A 20,987-nucleotide genomic window follows, 5' to 3' on the forward strand; every position below is an offset into this window, starting at 1 on the left:
CAGACCAGATATCACGGGCTCCCAAATCTATTTGCTCAACAGACTCGCCTCAAGAACTTCTAAAACACCGAATCCCGAGCACCAGCCCAGGCCTACAAAACTAGAGCCAACACAACAAATCTCCGTTTCACCTTCCCCCTGAATCCTGCACTAATACACAACCCAAAGGGCAAAGAAGATAAACACAAAAAGTCAACAGGCGTCGACTAAGATATTTCAAAAGCTCTTACTTTTTTTTAAATGGCACAGAATGCTCCCCTAACTAAACCCTTGTTAATTATCACCACTATTTTCAATCAAAGAGCTTACGCCACTAAACTAAAAATTTATTCACCATTAGTTCCAACAACAACTTTTATGCATGTAGCGCCTTATACTCTCCAGGTAGAGAGCATTCTCCTTTGTCGTCATCTCAGTAAATCTTCATATTACTTTATGAGAGTGTTCAGGCCAGCTTTCTGCCTTTCCCAAAGTTAAACCAATATAAGTGACCCAGCAGCAAAAAGGAGCAAGGTCTCCGTGTTACTGGTGATTTCAAGATCTCCTCCATGTTCAATTTCCTACCAGTTCATCTTGGATTTGCCCAGTTTGCACTTGACCCTCTTGCCGATTCCACCGCTTCTCAGTTTCCTCGTCCCCATTTCAGCACATAAGCAGCACGATCTGCCATTCTGTCCATGAACAGCACAGAGGCCCCTCTGCAAGCGTCTGAGCACTGTGCTATGTACTTAAGATACAGCAGGACTGGAAACCAGAGAAAACTCAGATTACAGGAACACAAACATAAAGAGCAAATGGTTATCTTTTAGAGGGCAGTCTTCTGTACCAAAAATAAGACTCCTGCCCAGATATCTTATTTACACAGAAAAGGCCTTGTTAATCAGTTTTCTGTAACTGGCGATACATTCTAATTGTCTGATCACCCCCTGGTACCCTGAAAATTAAGGTGAATATAAGCATGGGGTATTATGTCTTGGGATGAATACGGTGGTACTTATCTGGGTTATTTGATAACTACATCCTCAAGCCCTTTATTGTCAGGAATGGGGCTTAGAAATAATTCCTAAGTAAAGTTAACAAAGCCACAATATTTTAATATTCCAGTGATAGCAAGTTTGAAGGTCAACCAAAAAAGGCTGGTGCCCAACACAAGGAAGTCACCAAATTGTCAAATTTGCTATGAGAGAGGAAAAAAAAAAAAAAAAAGACTTCAAAGCAAGGAAAAAATGGACACACACACACACACACACACACTGCCCAACCATGAGCCTCTTGAAATATGCAAATTATTGTATTTTGTGATTCACCAGATGAAGACTCAAGGCTTGGGATGTTTTAATCCAGAAATTGAAAAATAAAAAATAAAAAATGTTGTACATTTTATGAGAACGAAGAATATTCATAAGTGTAACTTCAATTATAATGAAAATTTACTGAACTGAAAACAGCTGCTCATCCCATTAATTTAATCCCGGTGTCAAGTTTGATTCTGGCTTGTTTCTTTTACTACATTCCAGAGAAATTCCTTTGATATTTCATAAATGTTAGGTCAATACATTCAATGTTATTAACCCACATACTCTGTGAGGCTACACCTTTTAAATCTCAGAAATAAGGTTTACAGGCATCAATGAGTAAACAAAAGCTGTCCCACATGGTGGGTAAAGACACCTGCCACTAAGATACTCAGCAATGAGCATGGGAGCATGGCCTTGTTAACCTAAAGCAAAAGCAATCCAGCTCGGCAACATCATGAATAAAGCGAAGTCTCCACTGATGGTGATAACTACAACCTTGCCTCAAGATAACAGAAAAACTACTGCTGACCACAAAATCCATAGAGTTATGGTGAAAGAGCAAAGCCCAAGAAAATACAAGATGACTATCTTTTTCAAATTTCCTGGATAAAGTAAATATCCATCATTAAAGCCAAATCAAATTTGTATCAATTACATGCCCACAGAGTACAGTTTTTTAAAAATCTGTTTTTAGGAAAAGAGCCAGGAGTGCCTGGGGGGCTCAGTCAGTTAAGCATCTGCCTCTGGCTCAGGTCATGATATCAGGGTCATAGGCTCAAGCCACACATTGGGCTCCTTGCTCAGCGGGGACTCTGCTTCTCCCTCACCCTCTGATCCACCCTCCTGTTCATGCTCTTTCTCACTCACTCTTTCTCAAATAAAATCTTTAAAACAAACAAAAAAAGGGAGGATGGCTTAGTTGGGAGGCTTAGTTGGTTAAGCATCTGCCTTTGGCTCAGGTCGTGATCCCTGAGTTCTGGGAAAAATAGAACAAAATAGTAAGAAATTAATAAATTCATCTTGGGATGTAAGATTTCAGAAAGCAGAAACCATGACTGTCCATTCAAGGAGTTTACAGCCCCAGAGCTGGTGTGCTTGAGGGAACGTGAAATTATAACGTAACTCTTGCCCCAGAAGGTGCCCCAAGTGCAAATAACACCAGCAGGAAGCCAAAGCTGGATCTGTGTTAAAAAAACACAGATCAAGGCTTAGTCAGATTCTAAGGAACCCTTTTGGAGCCCATCTCTGAGTTGAGCCAACAGGCCACATATAGGGACACAATGACATCTGGTTTCCCATCACATACTACACCTGCTAACCAACACACAGCTTGAGGGTCTAATTTTAGACTCAATAGCTTTGACAGCTTTTTCTCTTAAGGTAGAGGCGGGGGTTGTCCATATTTCATCCTCTGGGTATAGTGGCCAGCCATCATTGTCACATTCCCTGGCAAAGGAGGGGGAAGAAATAAAGTCCTTTCCTCGATGTCCCCCCCTGATTACCCATTCATTTAGAATGTCTAAAATGCCTTCCTTAAATCCATGTCAAGAGCTAAGACAACAAGTTTCCTAGAGTCTGGACCACAGCTTTCATCACATTATCCCCTGCTCAGAAACCTTCATGCCGCTGCTGACTGCTGAAAGAACAAGGCCCTTCCTCCATAACCTGGGATCCAAGGCGCTCTACAGTTTGACATCACTCCACCCTTTACCTATGTCCATATTTCTAGCTCACCACTTTGCTCAAGGTGGCATCCATGATACTTGGACTCACACCTTGGCTTGGCAAGTTATTCAAACTCAGCTTTAAAACACTGTTGGAGAAGGATCTGGTTTTGACCCAGATATGGGAGGTGTCAATAAAATATTGGCCTGATATATCAAAAATCTAAAAAGAGTATTTGGGAGAGGACAAGAATGTAACAAATCAAAGGGGAAAAAAAGTGTAATTGGTCAAACCTTTTTATAAAACAATCTGATAATATGTATCAAAATATAACCTTTGACGCAGAAATCCAACTTTGCTCCATGTACCTTAAAAGATTATTGAATAACTACAGAGAGACATAATAGGGATTTCATCACAGCATTATCTGTAATAGCAAAAACATGCAAAAAAATATTCTAAATGCCAATTAGGAATGAACTAAGAAAATTATGTAAATAAACACTATTTCTAGGTAATGAAAACTGGTTTCTCCCCGTAGAACTGTTTCATATATACATATATGAAACATATATGTATACATATGTATGTATACATATTTATATATTTCTTTTTTTTTTTTTTAACCAAATAAGCCTACTGGCTTGCTTTATTTTTTTTTTTTTAAGATTTTATTTATTTATTTGTCAGAGGAGACAGCAAGAGAGGGAACGCAAGCAGGCTTCCCACCGAGCAGGGAGTCCTATGCGGGGCTTGATCCCACGACCCTGGGATCATGACCTGCGCCGAAGGAAGGCACTTAACGACTGAGCCATCCAGGTGACCCTGATTACTATTTTTTTATAAGACACATGTATCATATTTTCCAGAATCAAGATATTGGAAAAGTAACTTTTAAAAAAGACACAGAGGGAAAAGGTACTGAAGGATGTTTTCCTTGGATCGTCAGGGCCAATTATCACTTTACATTTCACTGGTAAAGGTCCAGTGCAGACTAGCCAGCAATAGCCCGGATCTCTGAGAAAACCAAGGCTAAAACAAGGTGGATTCAAGACTTTTGTGTTTTCTGCATAAAATTCAGACAATTCTGTCCTTTTACTACTTCCATGTACAAAACAAACACACACAGACTCCCCTATACTCCGGCCACAGCTTTTATACTTAATCCCAAACATCCATGTTCCGTGTGAAGCTCCTGTCAAGGGAGAAGCTGAGGAAACACACCTAGTAGGTGGTTCCAGGCACACCCGCTCAGAGGCTAGTAAGCCGAGGCCTTCACACTACTCCGGGTGCGCCTGGAGCATCTGAGAATTAGCACCACAGGACCGAAATCATGGGAAGCAGTAACAATCCATACAAGTGATGGGTCTCCAGAATGAATTTTAAATTCAGGGGTTTAAGTTATTTGAGCTTGAGAGTCTTACTATCTCCATGAAAATGACAGGTTAATAAAAGATTCAAATCATACAGAAAAACGAAAAACAGTACAGGATTTCTAAAATCTGCACTCACAGCAGTAATCACTATTAATACTTGATGCTCCTTATATTTTGCCTTTGTTTTTAAGCCTATCTCAAAAGGAATTATCATTTCTCACCCATTATTTTGGCAAAATTTTTTTAAAGTATGTGAATAGGAACTGCTGGCTTACGGAAACGAACTCTTTTAAGGCGTACAACTCAACAGTTCTGCTATACTTAAGAGTTGGGCAACCATCAATGGGAGTTCCAGAACATTTTCATCACCCCAAAAAGAAACTCCACGCCCATTAGCAGTCGCTGCCCACTATGGCAACCACTAATCTATTTCCCATCGCTATGGACATAGCAATTCTGCACATTTCAAGTAAGTTGACTCATAAGCTATGTGACCTTTTGTAACTGGCTTCTTCCATACTGTTATCAAGCCTCCCCCACATTATAAAACCTGTCCTTCATTCTTATGACTGAATAATATTCCATTGATAAGTATACCTCATTTGGTGACATATTCATCAGTAGACAGACATTTTCACACTCTGCCTATCAGGAACAATGTTTTTATAAATATTCCCGTACAAGTTTCTGTGTTTTCACAAAACACGTATGTTTTCAACAGAGTAGAAAAAGCTGGCTCCAGGGTAACTCTATGCTTAACTTTCTGAGGCCCTGAAAGCCTGATCTGCACAGCAGCTGCACCATTTACACTGCCATCAGTGGTGTGAGAGCCTTCCAATGGCTCCCCACCATTCCCTACACTTGCTACTATGTATCTTTTTGACTGCTCTCATCCCAGGCAGGTTTGAAGTGGTATCTCATCGTGATTTTGATTTGCACTTCTGGATGTAGAATGATGCTAAGCATCTTTTCACATACTTACTGGCCATCTACACATCTTGTTTGGAGAAATATCTACTCAAATCTTTTGCTCATGTTTTAAATTTTTTTTAAATATCAAGTATAATTAACATGCAGTGTTATATTAGTTTCAGTGTACAATACAATTCAATAAGTCTATACACTATTCAGGGCTCATCAAAATAAGTGTACACTCTCATAAATTATGGAGATATATATATATAATATATATATAATCAGATATATGGTTTACAAGCATTCTCATTCTCTGCATTGTCCTCTGACCTTCTTGACAGTACCCCTGAAGCATAAGTTTTCAATTTTGATGAAAACAATTTCACCTATTTTATCTTTTGTTGCTTGGGCTTTTGGTATCATATCTAAGAAACCACTACCTAATCCAACTTCACAAATCTTCAGCTGTTTTCTCCTTCAAGTTTTATAGGTCTTAACTCTCATTAGGTCTTTGATCCATCTTCAATTAATTTTGTATTTGGAATGAGGTAGGGCTCTAACTTTATTCTTCTGTTTGTAGATATCCAGTTGTGACAGCACCGTTTGTTAAAAAGAATATTCTTTCTTCATTGAATAGTGTTGGCATATAGCTTTTCAAAGTCTTCCATAAATGTTCTATAGCTTGACAGTGGCAGTGTTTATACAACGATGTCAAAACTCATAAAACTGTACATTAAGAATAAATTTTGCTGTCTGTAAATAATATACTCAATAAACCTAACAATTAAAATTTCTCCTTTAAAGAAACATTCATATATTGCCTATGTAAGGATCCTATGCTTCACAAACACTATACTACTGTTTGTAATAAAGGTAAACTGGAACCCGTCTGAATCTCTACCAAAAATAAGCTGAAGAGGGTCGCCTGGATGGCTCAGTCGGTTAAGTGTCTGCCTTCCGCTCAGGTCACGATCCTGGGGTCCTGGGATCGAGTCTTGCATCAGGCTCCCCGCACAGCGGGGAGTCAGCTTCTCCCTGTCCCTTCCCCAGTTTCTGCACTAGTGTGGGTATGTGCTTTCTCTCTCTCAAATAAATAAAATCTTAAAAAAAAAAAAAGCTAACTAGATGCAGTATAATCATAGGGTTGAATACCACGAACAGTATAAAGGAATAAGCTAGGTTTTCTATGTTAAATGGATCAAGTTCTATTAAGCAAAAAAATGTAAGTACCCAATGACTGACACAGAATGAAAGCATATATGTAAAAAGACACAAAACCAAGCTATACAGACTCTGTGAATACACATGTAAGTACCTAACGGTATCTCTTGAAAGTCTGGAAGAATCCTCAGCACACTGCTAAAAACTCACTGCCTCTCAAGAGAGCAAAAGGGCACCAAGACTGGACAGGGTAATCAGAACAGAGTTGAACTCTGTTATTTTTTCCCCCAAAGGGCAATCTATTCATTAATTACTTTCAAGATTAAAAATTAATAATGTGGGGCACCAGGGTGGCTCAGTCGGTTAAGCGTCCAGCTCTTGATTTCAGCTCAGCATCATGAGATTGAGCCCACATGCTGGACGAGGGCCTGCTTGAGATTCTTTCCCTCCTTTTCCTTTTGCCCCTCCCCCCACTTGCCCACATGCATGCATGATCTCTCTTTCTCTCTAAGATAAAAAGATTAATAATACGTACCTTATGTGAGTTGTAAACAGAGGTTAAGTATGGAATCATAGCTTTTTAAAATATGCAGTTATTCGTGCATCCCTGCATCCAACCTACACACACACACACACACACACACACACAGCTGATCTTACCAATTTGGATTTTCCATACTTTCCCGGAAGACAGACTCTTCCTTCATGGATGCATATTGTGTCCACGTAAGGCAGTGACTCCGAATAGCCATGTTTCTCTCCTGAGGATTGAGCCAGGATTCCTCTTCCAATTGGATACTAGGTACCTTTAAAATGCTCACCTGTCCAACAGAGAGTGGAAGGCTCTCTCAACTGAGGAAGAGCAAGCCACCTAAAGACTAAGTCCAGAGTTGCTTTCAGTCTTGGGTAATTAAGAGGACAAGTGATGCTCATATGCAAACGATGGCTCACCAACACACCGTGACCTTACTAAATGCTGGTGAGGACATGCAAATGGCCCAGGATTTATGCAGGCTGTACAGTCCATGGCCTCATTCCCCTAACTGCTAAACACTAAGCAAATTATCCACCTCCTTCGTGTCTCCTCTAGGGCTGGTTATGGCCTTCTTAAATTGATGGATTCTAATTGGACCCACTGATGGGCTCGCATGCAGCAGGACAATATCAGATAAAATATCTTCTTCATTTTAAACTGTCCGATACCTCGAAATGTATGGTTTCCAAGGTAGAAGAGACATGGGAAACTACAAAGGCAGCATTGTAGAAGTCAGAGGTGTCCTTAAATTATTTAAGAATTGAGATACCAGACAAAGTTTAATGTCTTTTTAAATAATAGATTCAAAGCCTGTATATAGGGCAAAGGCAGGGTATATACCCTGTGGAAAAAGCCAATGATAATTTGCTGCATACAGTGCAACACATTTTCCCATGTGGAAAATAAAATAAAGTTCTTTTTCCTTGTCACATCAGCTTTCTTTCCTTCAAAGAATGTGACAGTCTTAATGCATGACCAGGAAGTGACAGAAGCCACCGTTTTTTCTACAAACAGCAAACAGCACAGCAGTGTAATCCGCAAGCTAATCGGCTTCTCCATCACAAACAGAATCACCTCCAGGTTGAAACAACCACCAGAGACCTCGTATGAAATGCACTTCAAGATGCTCTCGTCTTATTTCCTAATGATTCTAAAAGGACTCTTGTCAATAATCCCACTATGATTTAAGTAATGTTATTAAAAATTCCCACTTACCTTTGCCAACCATCACCAGAGTGCTTAAGAATTTCAAAGAGAGAAAACAATTTGCTATCATGAAGATTTCATCATCACTGCCATTATAGAAACACACACACAAAGACTTATAGAGAACACTGAGAACATTATACTCCCTGAAATAACTTATTCTCTGACAATGAAACAGAAACTGAAGCTTTTATCTTCCTTGCTAAAGATGAGACTAAATATTTACCATCTGTCCGTTTCTGATCATTCTTATCTAAAATTCATATTTAACCATGGACAGATGAGAAAAGCTGGTCACTTTATGCAAAATGTGCAAGGTATCTTTACAATAATTATAGGTCATCTCTGTGTCCACTAAGAGCCCGCCAGCAAAGAGAAGCAGAAACAGACAGGGGAAAAAACTATCTCTGGTGGCATCTGCCAAAACTGAGGTGGATATGAGAGTGCTTTCTCCCTTTGAGGGCTGTAAGGTACACCTGGACAAGTTCTCACACTCCTGTACAACAGAAAATGCTGTCTCTTTCCAGGACTATGTGAAAATCACCCAAATCTGATTAAATTTTAAAATGAATTTACCTTCCTTAAAATTTCTGGAACCACATTCTGACAGACTGCAATCCTCTTTCTATAGATGATCCCTGTTGACACATCTAGAAACAGAAAATTTTTACACTCAAAAAAATTTTTAAGGAAATGTATTCTTGTCCTTTGTCAATAAAATCTTACATGTCGATGTCAATTTTCTATATGTAGAATTCCCAAAGAAAAATGTTTAACTCAAAATACGGTGTTCCTGACTTTTCTGGGCCAAATCATTCCAAATACACTCATCTGTGACCGAAGAATAAGGGTAAGACAGCTAATTCACACTGCACATTCTGAAGTCAAGGATAAAGAATCACAAACCATTCACTAATCTGGACTATCAATGTCAAGCCTCCAATGACAAGGACCAATGAGCCTTTTGTTCAACTTCAACAAAAAGAATGTTTTAACAAAGAATGGAGAATCTGATTCTGCCACTTTCTACACCAACCATGTTTTCAAGAACAGGCTTCTGGCTACAAAATTTAAATCTGTAATTAATTATATGAGCCACACTCTTTACTCATAGGGAATCAGCTTCCCAGTGACTGGTACTCCTCTGCTTTGGAACTTGGTTTCCAGAATAGCACCAATAAGGTAAAAAACACAAAATAAAAGTGAATTAAGAAAAAAGGAGACCGGTTGAGTGTTGTCTTTTGCCCTGCAAATTAATGTGACTCAGCCAAGCTCCTACAGGGTTTCTCAAAGCTCTGGCTAGAGTAGCCTTGAACACTGGTGCAAACACCCAGACTACCCAGAAGCCACTGCCAGGGTAAGACGCGGGCTCATCTCCTTGCCCGCTGGCATTCCTTTAGCCATACCATCCAAGGTTTGCGGCACACATACTTAAAACAGATTAGCCACTCCTGCAGGCAAAGACGCCCCCGTCAATGGTTGAAATTATAATTAATGTTCTTATATCACTTTGCAATGTGCACACTGTTCTCTCATTTGATCTTCACACCAAACTAAAAGCAGGATTATTATTATTTTCTCATTTAATAAATGAAGAAACTGAGCCTTCAACAAGTAAGGTTATGCAGGTAGTAATCAGGGCTTGAAATCAGATTTCTCTGATGTCAAATAACATATCCCTTCCACACTGACTGCAGATACATGGGGAAGAAAAGGTTTTTTTAAGGATTTTTTAATTAGAATTAGATTTTTTAACTTAGAATTATGGACATGAAGAAAAGACTCTCAAAATCAAAAGACAGTGTCGTGCTCACCAAGCACAGAGAAGACTTCAGACTCATGTAATGAACAGTGGCTTATCATATGTTCTCCCAGAAGGTCCAAGAGCAAGTCAGAAGTGGGCCTGGGTGTCTCCAAAGGTTTATATACTGACTCTGTGCATCACTAAAGCTTCCTGCGTGGCCCGGTTCTCAAGTCCAAGCAAGGACAGTGAAAATGCTTCCAGTGAGATACGAATGACAGCAAGCAGTGAAACTCCTACAGTCTCATTCGGGGGTGAGTAAACATCTCCTGTAAAGGGCCGGACGGTACATTTTTAGGTCTTGTGAGCCGGATAGTCTTATCACAACAGCTCAACTCTGCTGTTGTTGCCAGGAAGAAGCCATAGACAATATATAAACAAGTGGGCATGGTTATATGCCAATAAAACTTTATTCACAACATCAAGCAGGACAAGCATAGTTCCGTCAACCCTTGCTCTGGTCAATATGGAACCATGCTGTCAAGTACAGGTCTGATTCCATAGTCTAATCACTTTATAGTCAATTTTACATACATGCTACTAATCACAACTGTTTTGCCACCTATAAAATGAGACATGAATATATTATAGGGATACAGCCATGCGATCTTGGGCAATTTGTTTAACCTCTCCATACCTTGGTTTTTTCATATATTAAATGGGAGTAATAATAACACATACACCATACATTAATCTGAAGATTAAATGAGTTAATATGAGTGAGAGTGCTTGGCACATACGAAGTACTCGAAATGTTAGCTATTACTACTGTCATCAGTTATTAACTGAGAGAGTGATAAGAGCATATTAAGCAAGCCTTCTGCTGCTGTAAGTGCTGGGTACTCTTTTCTAACACTTCAAATACAGAAATACACCTGTTTCAAAAGTAATAGGCTATAAACACAAACACAAACACCTTTAGAAAAATCAGTATCACTTAATGATCACCACCAAAGTGAGGTACATTCAGAAAACTTACCTCTCTTTTCCTCCACGGTTTTCACAGAGATGACATTTTTATCCATGGGGTTGGGATACTAAATGAAAACACATAAAGAAGAATTACCAAAATGAGTTCTTTCCCAGCAACCATAGTTCTCTGCAGGAACAGTACATATTTCTCAAGCAACCTCGAAGGCCCGTTTTCAGTCAAGACTCATCACTTCACTACTTGGGACTAGATAAGGAAGAGGCTATGGTCAACTGAACTGGTATAAACCCAAGAAAAACGTTCTTGAGATCCAACCTAGCCCTGGGCAGAGAAGGGAGGGTGAGCTTAACTAGGTTAATTATGGAACCAGCAATGGAGGGTGTCCTCTGTGCCATGCCGTGTGCCACATACTCTACTTACTTACACCATCTTGTTTAAATCCCGAAAGAGCCTCTCTGCTGTGACCGGGTCACGTGTTATCATTGTCTCATCTGTCAGAGATGGAAACTGAATGAAAATCAGAGAGTCTAGGATCACCCAGCTAGTCAGTGGGAGAGCCGTGAAATTAAACCGGGCCTCATACAAAGTGAATCTTTCCCTCGAATCGTATGCCACTGCCTGGCAGCTGGGCTGGCATCACAGGAGAACAATTATAGAAGTCATCTACTACAGGTGCTCAATAAATCGTTTACCTATTAATTCCCCTGAAAGACAATTTGGATATAACAAGGCTGAAAAAAGAAAAAAAAAAAAAAAAGCTACCACTTTTGTCCTGGCAGTTTACATACATTATTTCAGTTTAATTCTCAAATTAATAACATGAGATATATACTGCTTTTTCCCCCTCACATGTGAAAAATAAGGCCCAGATAAACTAAGTAGTTTGCTCAAAACCACCCAGCTCAAGAGGTCTGAGACTAATTTACCCTCAGATATTCTCTACTGCCTTCTAAACGTGTCTACCTACCTAACCTATCCTTAAATCTCCTCAGAATTACTCAAATACAATCCTTTCTATTGCTCTGATACAAAGAAAAAGACTTTGGGAGTGGAAGTGACTTCCTCCAAGCCATAGAACAAGGTGGTCCCTGATCCGAGCCTGCTGATCACCCCTTGGGCCCTTTCTCTAGAAGCTCACACAGCTACATGATGTGACCAAACCTAAAAAGGAAATTGCAGGCAGTCTCATCCAAGACATCACGAAGTGCCGAGAGGGAATGAAAGCAGTGAAGAGGCTGACAGGCAGGGGAAGTCTTCGGAACCCCAGGAAGTGGTATATGTAACTCAGTGTGGGTCTCCTCGTCTCACAGCAGCTACCTATACACGCACATGTGAGCAAGTGTGCGAGAGAGAGAGAGGGGTTGGCTAACTGGTCTTCACAGAAAAGGGTCAACTACTTTCACACATATTAAAGTTATCTGTGGCCTCAAAAGACACAGAATGAGAACACAGGTTCTGTGAGAACAGGAATACAAAGCTAGTTCAGTCACTCCTCTATCCCTACCACTAGCACAGTGTCTGGCAGATAGAGGCACTCAATAAATTTTTGCTGAATGAATAATCAGGAAGATGAACTTCGCTGACCTCAGGGGTCAATTTGGAAAATAAACCTCACTTTGCTTGGTGACCTATCAATGAAGACAATCCAGAGGGTCAGTCCTCAGCAGCCTTGACACTTCATTGTGCCCCATGCCATAAACTCTGTTATTTACACTTCCATCCTGGCAACTGCCATCTTGAGAACTTGTCACAAAGTGGATTCTTAAGTATTCATTCATTCATTCATTCATTTTTTTGCTCCAGGAATAAATGCTCAAAACTACGAAGACTGCAGTCTTAAAGTTTAACCTTCAAGTAACGTCCACTAGGGAGGGTCAGGTTTAGCTACTCTGCTTCTCGGCAAGGGGCCTGACAGAGCACTCCTGAAGCAAGGAAAATATGTAAGCCTTACACAGATCCCCTGAATTACGTGCGTGTTTGTGTGCATGAATAAAAACTTTCATACTAAGGTAAAATAAAAGTCTGAAAGTATTTCCTTCACAAGTCCTAGTTTGCTCATTTTGTATTCATCAATACTTCCTGACTGAATATTACAAATATACTCTAAGTTGTAGGGAGATTACTGAACTAAATTACGGAAGAGATGTGAAATATAATCATCAGAGGAGGACAGTAATAAAAGCTTTAAAGTTCGGATTATATCACTAAGTTATCAGTGAAATTCCTGAAGAATATAAATTCAGAAACTTCATACTTTTACATAATTTTAAGATTTCTCAGAAAGCCAAAGGGCACTGACTGAAACAATAATGAAAATTCTCTATTCTTTCTTCAGTTAGGAGGTTTTGAGTACCTACCACACTAGGCACGGTTCCAGGCACTGAGGATGTAGTAAAGAAACAAACAAAACTGTAGCCTCTTACAGAGTTTCCATGTTAGTTGGGGAAAACAAACAAAAAATAAACATAAGGAGAAAAATCCATCAGACTAAGGAACAATGGGGAAACGGGAAATTGTGGAGGGGTCACTGTAAAATACCAAAGGGTCACCCATTAGACAATGCTTCTAAACAACAAGAGATCCTAAACAATTCACTTTAGTAAAATCATGTGCAGGATTCAAGTCATTTTCTCACCCAACTACTTCAGGGAGTTGAACAGACACAGCCTCATGTTTCCACATGAGAACGGGAAAAGAAATGAGAGGTTTATTTACAACAGCTAAATACCATGACGTGAAAAGCATATATTCTAACTTTTTTAAAAATAAAGATTTATTGTGCTGAGGCTCCCCCTACCTGGCATTACTTGAAATAGTCTAACGCCATCTTGTGGTAACTTGAATATTCATGATTTAATTCATGAACCTTCTGAAGTCAGATAACAAGGGGTTGAGAGAGGGAAGGCTCTCAGAAAGGGTCACCACCAGGAATGCCAATTTGAGAAGACAGGAGGCAGTAGAAAGGTTTATCTGGATACCTTTTTAAACATGGTGTTGACAATGGAGTGGATCAAGCTAAGACCACCAAAGACTTGGTGAGCATCCGCTGATCTACTGCACTGGGTATCAGAGGCCATCTTAGGCATTATCTCATTTAGTACTTCCCCAAAGGAGTAAGCCCACTAACTATTACTAAGACAAGGAGTTTGCACTAAAAGCAGAAATGGCGTAAAGCCTGCACGCAAGCAGAGTCACAGAGATTTCCCAATCCCCACTCCTAACCAGCAACTCTCATGGAAGCAAAGTGGTCTAAACACCAGGTATCTGCCAAAACTGCTTGCCACCCCAGGACCTGGTTCAGTGGGCCACAAAATGTAGCAGCATAACAATTACCACGTGGGGCCACGTACATTCGCCCTGTGTGCCATATATCCTAGGGGACCTCCAGTATTTTCCAAGGTATATTTCACTTCATTTTGAACTTCCTTATGAACTTATTTCCTTTATAGACTCTATAAAAGAAATCCTTTATCTTTCCCCAAGATATAAATTTACTGCAAATATCACAGTCTAACAAGGGTAAAATGCAGACTTTTCTACAATGTCATATATTTTGCTTTCATTTCCTTTGACACATTGAAAGGTTAAGAGGACCTAAACTGCAAAACACTGAATAAAAAAGAAAATCTACATTAAGACAAACAAAGAACTATGAAATGTGAGAGGCCAAGAAATTGAGTCCCTCTAATTACAGGAATAAGATACAACATATTTATGGGAGGAGCTTCCTGAAGATACAGTTATTCACCTTTCTTATTTACAAGGGGAAAATATACAAGCTTTCATAAAGCCTGTTCTTGAGTAAGTTTTTAAAATGCCAACTTTCCAAAAAGCTCAGAAGTTAATGCCTGCCTTTTATAATAACACCTCCCCAAAAAAAGAGCTAATGACCTCAGAAGGAACCATTGTTTCCCAACTTCCAAATGGCATCATTCAAGAAAGCACAAGGAAGCAACTAAGCTGAGAGGTCTATATGGTTAGTTGTACAAAGGTCAAGAGGACCTAAAATAAGTCTGTATATTAACATTTCTGTTTTATAAGTACCACGAGAATCTTTGCTGCTTTCAGAAATGCATGTGTAAATGGGGTGGAGCTGCTGAAGAGAGACCTGGCCTTGAGCTAAACAAGGAAATCACCATAAACTGCGCCAATTTATTTTTTTAAGATTTTATTCATTTGGGGCACCTGGGTGGCTCAGTGGGTTAAAGCCTCTGCCTTTGGCTCAGGTCGTGATCCCAGAGCCCTGGGATGGAGCCCCGCATCGGGCTCTCTGCTCAGTGGGGAGCCTGCCTCCTCCTCTCTCTCTGCCTTGTCTCTCTGCCTACTTGTGATCTCTGTCTGTCAAATAAATAAATAAAATCTTAAAAAAAAAAAAAGATTTTATTTATTTATTCGACAGAGAGAGAGATCATAAGTAGGCAAAGGCAGGAAGAGAGAGAGAGGGAGGAAGCAGCCTCCCCGCTGAGCAGAGAGCCCAATGCGGGACTGGATCCCAGGACCCTGAGACCATGACCTGAGCAGAGGCTTAACCCACTGAGCCACCCAGGCGCCCCAGAACAGCACCAAATTAATGAGCTACACGCAACGGTGTATCTTAGAGGAAAGTGAAGCTAATTTTATACCAAGATCAAATGAATCATTGATTAATCAAAATTTCAATGATCAAGGACAAAACATATTTAAGTCAATAAATTTTTGAATGATTGTTTCTTAGCCTTTCAGATCAGCAGGAGAATGAAGTAGAAAGAGCAAAGGACAGGAGCCAAGACGTACAGACACTGATGCTGCCATCTGTGAAGCCAGGATACCCAGGGCCTGTCTGGCTGAGAAAAGTTATGGTTCTAAACAAAGGCCAATGATGTCACATCACCATTATTCATTCAAAAATGTTCTGACAGGGGGCACCTGGGTGGCTCAGTGGGTTAAGCCACTGCCTTCGGCTCAGGTCATGATCTCAGGGTCTTGGGATCGAGTCCCGCATTGGGCTCTCTGCTCAGCAGGGAGCCTGCTCCCTTTCCTCTCTCTCTGCCTGCCTCTCCATCTACTTGTGATTTCTCTCTGTCAAATAAATAAATAAAATCTTTAAAAAAAAAAAAAATGTCCTGACAGGAACACTTCTGTGGCTCAGTAGGTTAAAGCCTCTGCCTTCAGCTCAGGTTATGATCCCAGGGTTCTGGGATTGACTCTGGCATCAGGCTCCTTGCTCAGCAGGGAGCCTGCTTCTCTCTCCCTCTCCCTCTGCGCCTCCCCTTTTTTGTGCACTTGCCCACTGTCATCTCTCTGACAAATAAAATCTTAAAAAAAAAAAAAGTCCTAATAATTGGCAATGACATAATGAAGTTTCTGTTGTTGTTGTTTTAACATATAATGTATTATTTGTTTCAGGGGTACAGGTCTGTGATTCATCAGTCTTAAAGAATTCACACAGTTAAGTTTTTAGAAGGAAACAGCTTACAATTATGACACAAAGGAAAACCCTCCTACCTCAACATTAAATGCATACATAAATCAAATGCATTAAAAGATACAAAAGCTACAAAATAACTGACCAGGACTAGGATCCAAACAGACCAAAAAAAAAACAAAAAACAAAACACACACACACACACACAAAGAAAGAAAAAGAAAAGAGGGAAAAAGTATCCCACATTGTAGGAGACTAAGACATGACAACAAAATGCAATGTGGGATCTTGGACTGATTCTTGGATCCTAGACTGGAAAAATGACATGAGTGGACTACTGTGAAATTTCAGTAAGGCCTGTAGATGAGTTACCATAGTATCAATGTTAATTCCCTAGTTTTAAAAGTAATACACTGGTTTAGGGAAGCTGGGTAAAGGAATTCTTCCTCTGTTTTGCAATATTTTGTAAGTCAAATGGTTGCTGACCCTTGACCAACATGGGTTTGAACTGCATGGGTCCACTTCTATGTGGATTTTTTTTTTTCCCCAGTAAATACAATACAGTACGGTATTTGCATTTTTTCTCTTCCTTATAGTTTCCTTAACATTTTTTCTTCTCTAGGTTTCTTACAGTCAGAATACAGTACATAAATGTACATAGCATACAAATGTGCTCATCGATTACTAGTATCACAGGTAAGACTTCCAGTCACTGGCAGGGTCCTCGTAGTTAAGTTCTGGGGGAGTCACAAGTTACACAGATGCAGAGTTTAAATTGTGTGGGGGCCAGGGCCCCTACAACTATGTTGTTTTGGGTCAAATGATTTCTCAGTGAAAAGTTAAGAAATTAAAGACAAAATGAAAATGAGAATACAGAGTGCTGCAAAAAGAATGAGTTTTGAATCCAAGAGACCTCAGTTTGAAGCCCACCTGCGGGAGTCTTGGGCAAATTACTTTAATCTCAGCCTGCCTTAGTTTCTTCATCTATACAATTGGGGGGGGGGGGATCCATCTCAAAGAGTTGTCAAAGAAATTAAAGGGAATAATGTTATATAAAGTACAAACACCAGGCCAGTGCTCAATAAACAGTAGTGGTTTTTGCTGCTGAAGAATGAAACCAACATTTTTAAAACTCAGTTTCAGGACTTCAGTGCCTATCTTGCAATTCACTGGTGTGGCACTGAGTATATGCCTAGTATCTTCCTGGAAACCAAACAGATTTAAGCGATGACTTAAAAATTATCAGAAGATATTTCTTCTTTTCCAGACTTGTAAAACTTCATAAGCTCATGCTTTATTGATTCAAAGTCCGTGTGACAAGAACTCCTGACACATTCCTATTAGCATTAGGGGAGGCATCATGTCAGAGAAGTAGGAGGACTAGAGGGAATATTTACTTTTTAAAAAGGCAATAAACCCTAAGTACTCTAAAAGCTGTCATAGATTTACAATTAATATATGGAGTGGCTGGCTGGCTCAGTCAGTGAAGCATGCGACTCTGGATCTGGTAGTTGTGAGTTCGAGCCCACAGTAGGGTAGGAATTACTTAAAGATAAAATCTTACAAAAAAATACGATCCTTGCACCACACACTATGTCTGTAATATGCCCCTGACAAAGCATTCATGATAAAAATTAATATATTTCCCTCTGTCCCCTTAACAGCGAGCTCCTTGATGGCTCAGGCCATGTTTTATTTACCTCCTCATCTCCCAAAGGCAAAATGATACACAGACTTATTATAAATGTCCACTAGTAGACATACAAAAGTTTCACTCTTACTGCTTTGATAGTTAAAAACTACCCGAGTTTTTATAAACTGATTAAGCCACAACCACCACTACGTAAGTTTCCAAGCACATCTTCATGTCATTTAAACAACAGTTAAAAAATAAGTCATAATTCAAATATGCGCCATTTATTCGTGCTCGTTCTTTTCTTTATTATTCCAGGTTGGTGAAGATTTCTGCAGACTACTTCTCTCAGCTTTTTATTTTCATATTCATAGAATCAATGTGAGAAATTATTGTGGTTAGTATTACTATCAAGATTTTTACCAAGTACTTTAATGCACCTACTGTGTGCCAACATGAAGTTAAGTAGGTTACATGCAACTACGTGTGTTATCCACTTAATTTCCCCCAACAATGCCAGAAGACAGTTACTATTATCATATTCTGCAGATGAGGACCCTGAAACAGAGAAGTGACTTGCCCAAACTCACACAGCTAGAAGCGCTCCGTCCCCCCGTCTGATGTCAGAGCCCGTGCTCTTTCCGTTTGCACCATTCTGCTTCATGTCGTACCTAATCTTCTTCTAGCAGGATTGAGGATAGGAAGATAAAAGAAAAACTATTACAGTGTAAGTAAAAAGATAAATGACTGTTATGTTAAACTAGCCCTATAATTTGTCAAATCATTTATTTCCGAAATATCAGTTTACCCCAAATATTTCAGGATTTTTTTCAGGAAGAGATGTTCCCCACAAGTGGCAGATTTGCAAGGGAGAAAAGATAGGATCAGAGATGAAAACATTATTAATTACCCAATCAACTTTCTACTCTAAATGGAAATAGCCATTCATAAATTCCCTTTATGAGTTTAAGGGTAAACACTCAAACCATTTTGTTCAGCACAGCAGGCTCCTGGCTAGAATAAATAAAAACCTGAGACCACTGTGTTGAAGCAAAAAGAAATTATTTTAATCTGTCCATTTTATTATAGGGCCGTAAGACTGACCCCCACACTAACTCCCATCTGAAATTACACAGGGCTAAACTCCAGAGTGGTGCATTTTATTCACTCATTCCACAAGATTTGTTGAGCACCTACTATGTTCTAAGATCTCTTTGGGTGCTTGGGATGCATCAGGAACAAATGAAAGATCTCTGCCCATAAAGCTTACACCCTATTCACAATGCCTGCTTTGCCTACAGCACAAAAAGAAAATCAACACAAACAACTCTATAGTAAGAAAAACTCTAACTTCTCTGGCCTTAACTGAGTATAAACAAGAACATCCAGTCAACACAAGGGCCCTCTGAGTCCTTTTCAATTACTTTAAATTTTAGGTAGACAACACCGAAGAAGTGTTTGAATCCAGCTCATGAATGCAAACACAGCAAACAGACCCACGTAAGCCTGTAGAGATGAGTGAGCTTCTGGCCTGCACCGACGCAACCTTGCCTGCTCTTTGTAGGTGGTTTTAAGTAAAAGGAAGGAAACAGCTGTAAGTAGTAAGAGCTGGAAAGCTTAAGAGTCATACAAAGAAGCCTAATGCACTGTCAGGTGCACCAACAATATAGTGCATGGAAACTACAGTTTAGCATCTGATGAATAAACCATTTTGGGTTTCACAGCATTCCTCCATAAGGGTTCATTGAGAAACACTACATTCCATGAACAAAGAGTTCTGTGGTGTTTGTTTTCAAGGTGCCATTTAGCTTTCAAAGCATGTAGCTAATATTTTGCCTGTGGTATCCAACAGGCAGGTGTAAGAAGAGCAAACATTCCTCAGGTTTTAAAAATAGTAGTATATAATAACTTGGAAGGCAAGTCCTAACATACCAAAAGACGTAGATCAGTAGACTCTATTTAAAATAGAACATCCTCGGTGCTGAAACAGCTTCAAACATACCATTGTGCAAAATCAGATTAAATGCTTCCAGAGATCCTCATATGATTGTTCCTTCTGCCAAGTGCCTTCCTTTGAAAAAAAATACATAAAGACTAAAAGAAAAATAAAAGTATATTAAACCACAAAGATCATTCCTACTACCTTACACTTAGAAAAAGCTTATGTTTCTCAAACTCGCATATGTTTGATCCTCACAACAATCCTGGGAGACAGGTGAGGTACGTGGCATTATTGTTTCACAGACACGAAATTAAGGCAATAGGGCTGTCGCAGGTCAGCAGGCACAGGTCTACAGCCAGCTAGTGGAAGGAGCACTGAGACAGAGCACAGACAACACTTAGGTCCCCACACCCAGGAACTGGCTAACAAGCCACAATAACCCAGTTTTCTAGCCCTGCCAGCAGGTATTGCTTGCCATCAGAAACTAAGCTGGATGCCAAGGGGCACAAGCTCCAAACACCACCTCCCCACACACACTTCTCAACTGGTCTGATCCACCTCAGACACTGTGCAAGCCCTCCACCTAAGAGGGATGCTTGACTGTGAAAACCAAACCAATCTAAGCCAAGATGGACCTCCCCACTGATGACCCTTTTTCAGCCAAATCCTCCTTAAAACCTCTCCTTGGGGAGCCAGACTGCAGAATCTTTTTTCTGTCTCCCTTGTACTGGAGCATTAAGCCCTGATAAAGCCTTGCCTGGAACACCCACTCAGCCTCCAATTCTAGAGCTTAGACAGCCCAAGAGCCTGACTGGGTAATAGTTCCTTTTGCTAATTTTCAATAAATAGCCCCATTTCCTGTCCACTAGTCCCACTATCTGTGAGCTTGTAGAGCCCACCACCCAGATGAGGCCTCTTTCTAATTTGCACAAGGGCACAGTACAGACTATTTAAAACCGTGTCCCAAGGCCACCCCAAAACCACTTTTAATGGGGAAAGCACAAAGATCAGAATCCAGATCTACTGACTTCCAGTTCATGGCTTTCTGTAATGTAAGGTGAAATGCTCACAGTAAGTAGACTTACTAAAATCTCATAATTTATTGACTCACACAGCCCCT

At 39.9% G+C, this 20,987-nt stretch overlaps 1 protein-coding gene across 6 annotated transcripts in view; it reads right to left on the reverse strand.

The window, feature by feature from the left end:
- Positions 1 to 20,987, reverse strand: part of PRELID2 (PRELI domain containing 2) — a 65,251-nt gene that overhangs the window by 41,299 nt on the left and 2,965 nt on the right. For 2 of the 6 annotated variants that reach the window (XM_059174939.1, XM_059174937.1), the window contains exons 2-4: positions 10,937 to 10,994; positions 8,733 to 8,806; positions 7,076 to 7,236 (exon numbers count right to left, since the gene is read on the reverse strand). In XM_059174939.1, coding sequence (XP_059030922.1) covers positions 7,076 to 7,236; positions 8,733 to 8,806; positions 10,937 to 10,994 — 293 coding nt within the window. Of the gene's footprint in view, positions 1 to 7,075; positions 7,237 to 8,732; positions 8,807 to 9,970; positions 10,227 to 10,936; positions 10,995 to 18,515; positions 18,608 to 19,857; positions 19,997 to 20,987 lie in introns of those variants that run through there. The other 4 variants (XM_059174941.1, XM_059174943.1, XM_059174942.1 and 1 more) reach the window with 4 other exon arrangements.

Source organism: Mustela lutreola, chromosome 5 (genome assembly GCF_030435805.1).
Source record: "Mustela lutreola isolate mMusLut2 chromosome 5, mMusLut2.pri, whole genome shotgun sequence".
NCBI classification, from domain to species: domain Eukaryota; kingdom Metazoa; phylum Chordata; class Mammalia; order Carnivora; family Mustelidae; genus Mustela; species Mustela lutreola.